Source organism: Pelobates fuscus, chromosome 5 (assembly GCF_036172605.1).
Source record: "Pelobates fuscus isolate aPelFus1 chromosome 5, aPelFus1.pri, whole genome shotgun sequence".
Lineage (NCBI taxonomy): Eukaryota > Metazoa > Chordata > Amphibia > Anura > Pelobatidae > Pelobates > Pelobates fuscus.
Window position 1 is genome coordinate 186243386 of NC_086321.1, and position 12578 is coordinate 186255963.

A 12578-nucleotide genomic window follows, 5' to 3' on the forward strand; every position below is an offset into this window, starting at 1 on the left:
ACAGGATGGTGTTTAGTGTCCTTTGTATGTCCGAGCTATGCCCCTGTGAGCTGGTGCCCAGCCCAGGATCCTCTGGGTGTGCTGTGAGGAGCTTAAAAAGCTCAGCTTTCCTTGCCGTTGCTGGGAAAGAGATACCCCTACGGCTCAATTCAGCCGATATCTTGGAGATTGTCCAGAATCTTAAAGAGCCTGGCGTAGATGGTTCTTGGAATTCCCTGGGGTACCAACTCTAACAGGGGTGTTAGGCCTAGCAGGTGTTCTAGTGGGAGATGACTCTTTGCGTGTGTTGGCTTCTTGAGACATGCTGAAGAAAAAAAAAAACAACACAACAACAATAACGTGGTTAATAAGATATCGTTGATCATAAATATAACTGGCTGTCTAACTAGTGCCGAAGTGAAAAGCTCTCTACCCCGTGACAGGTGAGGCCCTGCTAGTTGACAAGTGGCAGGTGAGAGGCTCTATGATTTGGGCGTGGGGCTCGAGCCACTAGCGTGGTGGCGGGGTGTTGGCCTCTCGGTGACGGTAAAAGATTCAATACGTGTGGTCATGACAGGTGAGGCCCTGACTATAATCCCAATAGGTGGGTGAATGCAAGGCTCTAACTATGGTTTGGGCCAAGGGGCGAAATCTCAGTGTTGAGATTGGGGAGTTGGCCTCGTGGGACCAGTCATTGTTCAACTAAGGCCAGCGCCAAGCCCTATACAGCCAGTTCTCTGATGAATGGTGTAATGCAACATACCTAGCGAAAGCCAAGCGAGATTTCAGTGAGGAAATTCTGTGAGAGACCTATGACACAAGAAGGAGGGAAAGAGTTGGAGGAGGGAGAAGAAGGGGAGGGCTTAAGAGTATAATAAAGAGGGGAGGAAAAAAGAAAATTAATTAATACAATTTTTTTTTACAAATCAGAAAGAATATCACCATAAGGAGACCCTTAAAACTATGGTGTTTAAACGTGGTCTTGATGGTAAAAATTGGTGAAAGAATGAAAAGATGTTGAAGGAGTTTAGAACGTCTATTGTCAGATAGAGAATTGACGATCACGTATAACGAGTAGTCGAGTGAAGCCGTGACCTGACGAGGCAAGGCAAGAAATCATGCCCCCCCCATATGTTAATAACCCCTTCTGGTGTTGCGTGGCCTTGTATCGGCAAAAAATATCGACATGACTTAAGATTGTTTAGTACCCGATAAACACGAAGATTAGTTGAGCTAGAACCGGGTTGTAGTGAAATGCTCTTGCGAAACCTGTAATTGAGGTAGCATATAACAGGAGAAAAGGAACTTGAGTGATGCTTAATACATGTTCACGTCCTGCCCTTATACAACCAGTAAGAGACCTGATCGTGTATGATCAGCTAAAACATTTTTTTCTGTTTTACTTTATAAGAGCATTTTTATTTTAATTCTAATAAAGCGCCAGCGTAGTACACAGTGCTGTACACTAAATGCACTGTGACTAGGCAAAGAATAGCTGATGAATGTAAATGTACCATTTGTAATGTATTGAAAAAGCCACAATCACAAGTTAAGTGAACGATTATTTTTGCTGTTAATCCATTTATCTTGCACGATAAGGCATTGTAGGGGAGTTTGTTGCTCCATTGACTGAGCGGATTATCTTTATTACATGTTATTAAAGCAGATTCACACAGGAGAAGCTGTGTATATCTGCATTCAGTGGCTGTGCCATTGATCACTGTATCCTGGCTTCTATAGAACGCTGCAGGAGTCCCAGAAAACGATTGGGCTGATAATCAGGAGTGGGATCCTGCAGGCGTTTCACCTCTTCGTAAATCCCACCGTCAGGAATTGTCCAAAAAAAAAAAAAAAGACAAAAGAAATGTTGCATAGAAGATCATTCCATGAGAAGAGCTGTGAAATTGGACTTTACTTGTTTGTTATTATGTTTGAAATTATTCCTGTCAGAAGTGAACGTCAGGGTTTTGGATACAGAAAAGTGATCTAATCAGTGTTTGAGAAATGTGTCATAATATTGAGAAATAGGGTAGTAACACATTATTACGCATAAATTCAATTAAATATTTGCTGAACGGTGGGGATAGCCGAATTTAAACAAATAAAACGAATAAATTTGCCGAAATGTCGTACGTTCGCATGTTTGAAAAACATGTAAGTGGTGAATGCTAAAAGTCGAACGGCGGGAATAGCCCAAACGCGGCTATTCCCGCCTATTACCTGGTGTTCGGTAGTTGTGATTTTTCACGAAGGTGCTGCTTTGCGGGAAAGCAGAATGGAATGACGGGACCGGAAGCGTGCGGTCAGGAACCAGATGTCCGGCCAGACGAGGCGAACAACGTACGTCACGGCAAAGGTAATGAGAGGGGAGTAGCGTTTTATAGGAACGCTAACTCCTCCTACAAATACATGCCTATGGCCTTCAACTTACGTTCTCCCCTAGGGGGCGGGGAGAGGGGTGGTACTTCTTGCCTGTTTTTAAGGTTGGTTCTGTCTTAACTTAAGGAGACATAGTAGGATTCAACCTGCAGCAAGCACTTGCTTTTTTGCCAGCTCACTCTGTAGCGTGGACAACTCCAGGGAAGTGTGGAGATGAGTGGGGCAGAATATTTCTTGGCAGAGGTATTGACAGCAACGCTAACCAAGTAGTCCCTTAGGCTTCCTTGGAGAAGTATTCAGCATATGGAGAGAGAGGGGGCTGGGAGATATGCGTTAGTGGTATTGTCGGTCTAATCGGGGAGGTAAGCTGCAGCCACCGCCATTCACCAAGGCGATTCCAGCCACACAGAGCTTGACTACCTCACGTCATTACACCCCTGTTAGACCCACTTTGAAGTCCTAATGTTAGAATTTCTATAGTCTGCAGGGTGCGCTGCAGTGTTAATTTTGTAGACAAACAATTTTCGTCGACTAAACAACGAACTATAATGGCTTTTTAGTCAAAAGACTAGGACTCAAACTAAATTGAAATTTGCAGCCAAAATTAACACTGCACAGAGGGGCTATAGAAGGTGCAAAAGAGACAGACCAGGGCTTGAGAGAGACACCAAGAGGGTCTGGGAAAGGGGCAAAAGAGACAGAACGAGAGGCATTAAACTAAGCCTCCAGTGCGAGGAAAACAATCCGTTTTCCTGGCAATGCAGGTACCCTCTCCCTCCCACCTCCCATCCCCGGTAGCTGAAGGGGTGAAAACCATTAGGTCTCCACATAGGAAAGCATGGAAAAAGATTCTTAATGCTTTCCTATGGGGAATTGAGCGACGCTGGAGGTCCTCACACAGCGTGAGGACGTCCAGCGACGCTCTAGCAAAGAAAATCTTTGCTATGAATCAGGAAGTGCCCTCTAGTGGCTGTCAAGTAGACAGCCACTAGAGGTGGAGTTAACCCTGCAATGTAATTATTGCAGTTTATACAAAAAACTGCAATAATTACAGTTGCAGGGTTAAGAGTAGTGGGAGTTGGCACCCAGACCACTCCAATGGGCAGAAGTGGTCTGGGTGCCTGGAGTGTCCCTTTAACTAAACCCAATAGATATTAGTTGTGTCAAATAAATCCACTGGAGATTTAGTCAACTAAAACTAATACAATTCAGATTACTAAAAAAAAACGACGAATGGCTTTTTAGTCAAACGACTATGACTAAAACTAAATTGAAGTTTGCAGACAAAATTAACACTGGTTTGCTGCTTAACAATATTAATTAGAACAGATGCGTTTGTAAGCACAACAATTTGTAAAGTGGTAAATAAGAAATGTATACGGCAATGCAATATTGCTTGGGCTTTTTTGTGAGAACATTTTTAAATGTTGAAGAACATGAAATGTGAAAAGAGTTCCCCTCTTGGAATCTTAATAATTGTTGCTCTCCAGCTGCCACTGCCCCCCCCCCCCCCCCCCACCCCTCCCCTTTATACATATCCCTAAAAACCTGCTACCCAGATTAACTTTATTAAAAGAAACATCCTATAAGTGACTATGAGATATCCAGCACATCATGCACTTTAAATACAGGTTAACCCACATATTAAACTGGCCCTCAGCAGTACTTAAAAATAAAATAAAAAAATCACAGGTTGCATTTTGTTTGGTTTTTCCCTTTTATATATTTAGCCATTTTTGCATTGCAAGAGGAGATCAGTACACTAGGAAACATATGCTTAAAGGAACATGTATTCCAGACCCTATACTGTTAAAAATACTATTTAATTAATCCCCTGTCGCCCCCCCATGCTCTCCTTAAATACTTAAAAACCCACCTTTATTTTCAGGCTGCTTAAATCCGCCGGCACTGGCTGCGCCCCCCGATCCTCCTTGGCTGACATGAGAATTGATCTCAGCCAATCACACAATGCTTTCCCATTGGAAAGCATTGGACTGGTGGAGATAGCCAATTCTGATGATCTTAGCCAGGGACGGAGCAAAACACCGCCCTGGCCAATCAGCATCTCCTCATAGAGATGCATTGAATCAAGGCTTCTCTATGGGGAAAGTTCAGCATATTAACTCTCTGCTGACAGTCAGTGAACCACTGAATCAGGAGGATCCTCTAGTGACCATCTGAGGAGTGGCCACTAGAAGTGTTACTAGGCTGTAATGTAAACACTGTGTTTTCTCTGAAAAGGGCAGTGTTTACAGCAAAAAGCCTACAGGGACAGGCTATAGACACCAGAACAGCTACAATAAGGTGACTATAGTTTCCCTTCAAGACATGGCTTAACAGACTGTGTAGTAGACTGCAAACTTGAGTATTTTTCTATTGACACTTCCTTGCATCCAAACTCCAAAGGCACCGTGAAATTTGGGTCAAGAGAAAAAAAAAGTGGCGGCTTACTTGAGATTTTTTATTGCTTTTAATAAATACATGCTTTTATGTAGGGAATTGTAACATGTCGACTGTTAAACCCAAATAAGTCTAGTAATGTTTGGAGACTACACCATATCATGAAATACCAAACAGTAGTTCCAGGTTCCATATCAACTATTTTAGTTGAATTTTTGCAATTTAGTGTAGCGGATAAACCTCAAAAACTATATCCAAGACTCGGCCCTATGTATTATCAAATGGGTATGAGAAAGCTATACATTTGACATTGCTGTATATGAATGGCATGCAAGTAAGCATTACATGTATAACTGTAGTTCCTTTTGCATTGATGTGTACATTAGATGTCTATTTCCCCTAATTGGGGAACACTGTAGAAATGATGCCAGCCACTTAATTAAACTTTAGCATGGTAAATTCAAAGCACATGCACATAAAAATCGGTGGGATGTCTACTAAACATAAATCAATTAAAATATATTTGGTGGTTATGGGTCCTGATGTATGTTCATCATACCAATAAGAAATTTTTGGTATGAAATGTTTTCTTCATATTTACCCATTAATATATTACACTCTTATGTGTGTACAGAAAATACACACTTGAAAAATAAAATAAACAAAACATATACTGTCCTGTTAAACAAAGACAATATATAGGTCTAGTAAGAGTAAGCCGAAACACAAAGCAAATGTTGCAATTCTGCACTGATCCATAAGGCACGGGGATCCTGGTCTTTAATGTTTAAAATACATTAAAGTATTGGAGATCCTTAATGATATAAACATACAATTTAAAATAAATACTTCTTTTATGGCCACAAAATATGATCCAATGTCTATCTTGCAACATTGAATAAAAAGCATTAATCAACGCATGTCAAACATAAGCAGATATAAGAATATTCCCATGCTCAACCTTAAGACTCTAGAAATGCTCTTCTCCCACACTGCTACTTCATGGTCCTGTACACCCGTTCTTTAGAAGAGCAGAAGAGAAAAATAGGTTGGTGCTCCTGATTCTATTCTATAACAGAGGAATAGATGGGCTTGTTTCTCAAGAAATGTGATGGGTGTAGAGCAATTTTATTAAACAGTCCCCTCCCAGCAACGTGATATTATGTAGGTAGGAAGCAGATAAAAGCAACACATAATAAAAGCTGTCAGGTCAGCAAAGATTTGCTCTGGCAAATTGCGCTAGGCATTTATTTGCACAGCTCGGTGTAGATTATTGGACACAATTGAAAATACATTATAGGTAAGCGGCTGCTTGGTGCATGTTTCGTTTACATTACACAGTTCGATGTACATTACATACACAGAAATAAAAGGCATTCATAACGCATATTTCAATTCATGTGATATTTAATTGAAAAAAAAAAATGGCATTGGGAATAATTCAGCCTGCATTCATTTATTTGTGCAAGGAATCTGAATGGGGCTCAATGCTCTATGAAACAGGAAAAGTGATGCCTGTTTATCAGTTTATTTCAAGAGACAATATATTAAATCAAGGAATTTATTCATATTTCAGATGACCAAGGAGGGAGAGTGGTTGCAATGAGCACCTTACTCTCTGCACTCACCTGCTCCTCAGTGACAGGTCCCGCATGTACTCAAAGACAGAAAATGTCCCTACCCACCCACAGAAATCATTCTGCATCAACTCTGCTATGCAAAGCTTTGAACCTTATGCAGACAAGTACAGTGCCTCCACGTTTTGCGACACCTCTTCATCACCACACCCCCACACCAAGTGACCTATGGGAGTTATGCACACCAGTGCTAGGAGAATAGTGGAGATCCCTAACTGGAGCAAAAATATTGTTATACAGACCCTGAAGTGCCTCATTGCACTGTAAGACGTCTCAAAAAATGTCCCAGAACCTCTTCTGTGCCAGCAACAGAGTTAATAATATTAATTTATAATATAAAACAAAAAGTAAAAAAAGAAAACAACAAAAAAAAAATTTCAGAGCCTTATTTACTTGTCTATAATGATCCAGCTAGAATCCTTTGCAGAGGATCCAGGGACTTTGGGCTGGAAAAAAAACCCCATCAGTAAATCTTTAGACGGAAAAAGAAAAACAGAACAGGCTTCTGATGAGAAGGTGTTAACAGTCGTCTTTCTAGAGGGATTTTGGCCCAGGTTCTCAGTAATGTAGTCTATGGTCCCCCACAGCAGAGAATTCCATCAGGGTCTGTCCAGCTCATCATCACTGGAGGAACAGTTTGCTGGCATCATGGGGTCATCAATGAGAGGTAAGTGTCGCTGGGGAGGCTCATAGCCAGGTAAATCATCGCTAAAATGGGATCCTTGCATCCGTCCTGTAGAAGATGCATGCAGTTGGTGGTAACGGGGTAATCCTAACCCTCCAAGTTCTGAAGAGTGAAGTATTGCAGCTCCTGCTCCCCCGTACATAGGTCGCAAGGACTGAGGAGTGGGCTCAGGCCGAGAGTCTGAGGGAAAGGAATGAGAAGAGTCACCAGCTCCATGTAGCGAAGATGGGAGGATTAATTTTGAAGGAGGACGTTTCTTCCTCTTTTTAGCAGCTGTTGGGAGGTGTCTGGCATCAAATGTACTCTCTGGAACAGAAGACTGTAGAGAAAATGTATAAGAAATAAATTGCACCATAAAATGTAGAAACCAATTGCATATGTTAAAAACATAATCTCTATTTTTTTTTATTTGAGGTCACTATGGCACTTAGGGTGTAATATACATTTCAAGCTTTGTATTAGTTTTCCACAGTGATCTAAGCAGGGTCATTCACCAAACCCTGAATTTTATTAAATTAAATTGAAATTGTAAAATAAAAAACTGCCAAGCTGTGACTAAAGCAGAGTTTGAGTTTTTCAAATCAGCTATTCTTACCCGAGTTTTGCAATTCAGAGTTTAGTGAATAACCCTGTAAATGTCGTAGAGTGAAAAAACATTTATTAAGGACATAACAAAAAAGAACAAAAAGGATACGTTTCGGTCGTGATGCCTTAATCTTGTATTAAACCAACGTTGTATCCTATTTGTCTTTTTTTTATCTTAATAAATAGTTTTGCTTTCACTCTACATTGTGATGAATCTGGACTTCTATGTTTATGTTGTTCCTGGTGGGTGGTGGACCCCCTCCACAGAGCTCCCACATATACTTTACTTGTGTGCAGAACTCACATGACTTGCATATTAACCCTGTATATGTCATTGACATCTTAGACAAGCTAAAGTTGGATCCACAAGCTGTTTGACAGCTTTCCATACGAACCAGCATTGGTATTGGTCCATGTAGGTTCAAAACAGGCAGGGCCGGATTAAGAGCCCAGTGGGCCTGGTGCTGATAATTATGATGGGCCTAATTACAAAATATTATTGACCAAAAACACTAAAAAAGTCCTACCTCCTAAGCGTCATGTATCTGATGGAGATGATGCTGTAGGGAAACTCATAGGATGCAACTATGAGAAAACACATACCCTTTGCTAATCTCATGCTTTCATCTTTCAAGTAAACCCATACCCCCTAACAGCAGTGTCCAGTAAAGCAGGAAGTCTATGGATGCGGTAAAAAGGTGGGCTACTGACACAAATCACATAACCAGAACGGCCGAAAGGGCGAACATACACAAAAAGGGGGAATGTCTGTGTCCCTATGTCTCCCAGTCCCTTAGTGTTTGTGTCCTCATGTCTCCCAGTGTCCCCATGTCCCAATGTTGCGGTGTCCAATAAACCTACTTAAAGCTATCACAGTGAGTGCCTGAAATTTTTTTCTTTTATACTAGGGGACACTGAGACACTACGGGCACAGAGACACTATAGGCACTGAGAGACATGGGGCACTGAGACACTGATACATAGGGGACATTGGAGACTTGACAAAGACCTGGGTACAGGCCGAAACGTTGCGGTGTCCAATAAACCTGCCTAAATCTATCACAGTGAGTGCCTGAGATTTTTTCTTTTATACTAGGGGACACTGAGACACTAGGAGACATGGGGACACAGAGACATTGGGAGACTAGGGGACTTTGGGAGTCTAGGGAACACTGAGACACTAGGGACACCGGCACACTACAGACACTGAGAGACACCAGGGACACATGGCGATACTGAGATACTAGGGACACTGGCTGGGAGACATGGGGACACTGCCATGTCTCCTATGTCTCAAAGTCGCCCAGTGTCCCCATGTCTCCCTGTGTCTCCATGCCTCTCAGTGTCCCCATGTCGCCCAGTGTCCCCTAGTGTTTGTATCCCCATGTATCCCAGTGTCCCTTAGAGTCTGTGTCCTCATGTCTCCCAGTGTCCTGATGTCACTAGGACACTAGGGGACACTTAGAGACATGGGGACACTGAACACTAGGGACAGTGGCTGGGAGACATGGGGACACAGACTAGGGGCCACTGTGTCCCTAGTGTCTCAGGGTCATGGGCGTCCGAATGGGGGGGGGGGGGGTGGTAAAGGGGAATACTTGCCCCCCCCGGATTTTTCAGCTTGTGCTGCTATTTTTCATTTTAGTGTGAGAATACAGTGCAATACCAGCGCTGGCCAGTAGGTGGCGCTGTAAATTGAGAAAGGCAGGAAGCTACAGCTTATCCATGCCTCTCTCTCTCATGACTGAAACCGCAGGGGAGCAGCACAGAGGCAGCCTACAGAGCAGGTAAGTGAGGCATGGGGGGTGGGGGAGACCGCATAGAGGAAGGTAAAGTAGAAGGAGCAGAAAGGTTCTGCAAGGGGCAGGAGGGGTCAGCAAGGAATAGGAAGGGGCAGCAGGAAGGGGTAGGGACGGTCTGCAAGGAGTAGGAAGGGTCTGCAAGGAGCAAGAGGGGTCAGCAAGGAGTAGGAAGATGCAGCAAGGAGTAGGAAGAGGCAGCAAGAAGCAGGAAGAGGCAGCAAGAAGCAGGAAGAGGCAGCAAGAAGCAGGAAGGGCCATCAAGGAGCAGGAAGAGCCATCAAGGAGCAGAAAGGGATCAGAAAGAGAAAGGAGCAGAAGGGCGCAAAATAAGCAGAAAGTAGCAGAAAGGTAAAGGAGCAGAAGGAGCCTCAGAAGACAAAGAAGACTGTGTCAAATGAAGGAGAAGAAAATGAGATTGGAGCACTTCATTCTGGACACCACATCATAAGGCGTTGGTACCTGGGCCTGGCAGGGAAACTTTGGACCTTATCATCTCCCCAAGTAAAAACAAACAATATCATTGTTAATGTGTTCACTTTTATTTACTGAGTGTCAGGAAACACAGAGGGCCGCTGGGTAGGGGTGCCGCTGATTGGCTAGATGGGTCAGCTAGCACTCTAAGGCAATCAGTGGCTCCCCATTCATAAAAAATTAAAACATTTTTATGAAATCGGGAAGTAGCGATTGGCTTAGAGTGTCAGCTGACCACTCTAGCCAATCAGCAGCACCCATGCCCAACGTCAATCTGCACTTCCTGACACTCTGTTTCAGAAGTCGAATACCACTGAGCGACCTGGAGATCTGGAGCTGAAGGAAGCCTTTGGGGGTAAACCATTTGAGAGCGGTTTCACCCCTTCAAAGAAAGAGCACCCAGGGGCCTCCTTGCATCACAGCATTTTCATTTAGATAAAGTTGTTATGGTGACCAGAATGTTCCTGTAATTTGATGAAAGGAACACTATAGTGTCAGGAATACAAACATATATTCCTGACACCATAGTTGTGAAAACGCTATTCATCCTTGCTTTATGTGAAAATTACTATGCTCCTCCCCTTCATGACACTGTCAAAAAGGGGCCAAGCATGGATGTCATTACAATTATGCCCCCTCTTCTCCCCCCCCTGAAAAATTCCTGCGGACGTCCATGCTCAGGGTCCCCATGTTCCCCAGTGTCCCAATGTCTCAGCGTCCCCATGTCTCGGAGCTGCTGTCTGGACTCTCTGTGCAGAGCTGCTCCCCGCGGATCAGTGAGTAGAGAGAGGCAGGGAGAGAGATGCCGTAACTTCTTATCACTGCCTCTCTCCACACAAACAGCGACCCCTACTGGCCGGCGCTGGTATTGCAGAATAATCTGTTTATACTGAGACAGACATTTGTATTGCCGGTATTACTGCAATACCGGCACCGGCTAGGCAGCCTCAAATACCTGAGAAATACTTCTGAGAAATACCTGGCAACCCTAAGAAATACATGAGAAATACCTGGCAACCCTAAGAGTAGTGTGTAAAAAAAAAAAAAAAAAATGTAAATTGTATTTTTTTTGTTTTTTTTTTTTAAACCAATGGGCCTATTCCATGGGCCTGGGCCTGGAGCTGCAGCTCCATCAGCCCCTATATGTTAATCCGGCCCTGAAAACAGGAGTTGATTGACCCAATCGTGGGCTTTATAAAGTCCTCTAGTACGGCATGGAATGTTGTTTACAAAGTAGAGAATCACTCCTTTGTGCTTTGCTACCCACTGGATGGATTGAAACTGAAGCGGTCTTTATCACAATGGTTTAAAGTAATTTGATTCCTATGATAATACCGTATTTATCAATCCCATTCATGTGAGAAAACCAAATGTTATGTTAATAAATAGTTCCTCCAAGAATCATTCTGTGATTTGAAGAGGTCATTGTTCTTAAAGGAATTCTAGGGTCAGAAACACAAACATGTATTCCTGACTCTATAGTGTTAAAACTACCATTTAGGTGGCTTACCCCCCTTTGAAAAGGGTTAAGACTTACCTCATTTCCAGCGCTGCACGGGTCCGTCTGCGCTGTCCCTGTGGCTGACAATCAAAATTGATTATCTCAGCCAATCCAATGCTTTCCCACAGGGAAATTATTGGATTGGCTGAGAACGTCAAGGAGGTAAGGGGTGGCCAAATGCCAGCCTGGCCTATTAGCATCTCCTCATAGAGATGCACTGAATCAATGAATCGCTATTGGGAAAGTTCAGCATCCTATGCAGAACGTGGAGTCGCTGAATGTCAGTGCTGCACACTGTGCAGCACTGACCCAGGAAGCAACCCTAGAGGTGTTACTAGGCAGCAATGTGAATGTTACTAGGCAGTGTTTACAGCAAAAAGCCTGCAGGGACTGACTACAGACACTAGAACAACTAAGCTGTAGTTGTTCTGGCGACTATAGTGTCCCTTTAAAGTGTGTATGTGTAGTGTTTCGGTAAGGTATTTCTATAGAGAAAGATCAGTCTCAAACAGTTTAAATGATGATGAGCTGTGAGTGAATAGGTTTACTCACCTTCTTTCCATTGTGATGATGTGGAGGTTGCATGCTACTCCCAAGTGATGCAGAAGATTTTGATTTTTTGCTTCTGTGTTTCTTGCGTTTTCTGCGATCTTCCATGAACTGTGGACACAAACAAATAACATCATGCTTTACATTGAATACTTTTCTCAAATAAATAAATAAATAATTAAAGGGTTACTACAGCCATCATGATCACTTCATCATGAAGTGGTAACGGTGGAAGAAACCTGTAAAATTTGATCACAGATATTTGCACTTTTGTTCCACACCTGACTTATGAAGTCCAGAACTCTGTTCCGGGCGGTTTAATGTCAATTCTGTGCAAAACATGTCTATTGTCAGCGTGCACAGCACATTGGTGACAGATGTGGTCAGCTTATCTGCCAGTCTGCAAGGGGAAGCGTCCAACCTTAACGGTCACTATAGTCATTAGAAAAACTACAGCTTAATGAAGTGGTTCTGGGGTTTATTGCATTACCCTGCAGGCTGAGCAATGAAAACGTTGCACTTTCAGAGAAAAGCCAGTGTTTACATTGCTACCAAGTAACACCGTAGTGGCAGTCACTCAGATGGTCACT

The 12578-nt window shown here is 43.0% G+C and overlaps 1 protein-coding gene across 2 annotated transcripts in view; it reads right to left on the reverse strand.

Moving 5' to 3' along the window:
• Positions 1-5978: 5978 nt before the first annotated feature.
• The window catches only part of CHD8 (chromodomain helicase DNA binding protein 8), a 58492-nt gene continuing 51892 nt past the window's right edge, over positions 5979-12578 (reverse strand). For both annotated transcript variants that reach the window (XM_063454841.1, XM_063454840.1), the window contains exons 37-38: positions 11992-12099; positions 5979-7399 (exon numbers count right to left, since the gene is read on the reverse strand). In XM_063454841.1, the coding sequence (XP_063310911.1) occupies positions 6995-7399; positions 11992-12099 (513 nt within the window). In that variant the 3' untranslated portion in view covers positions 5979-6994. The remainder of the gene's footprint in view (positions 7400-11991; positions 12100-12578) is intronic.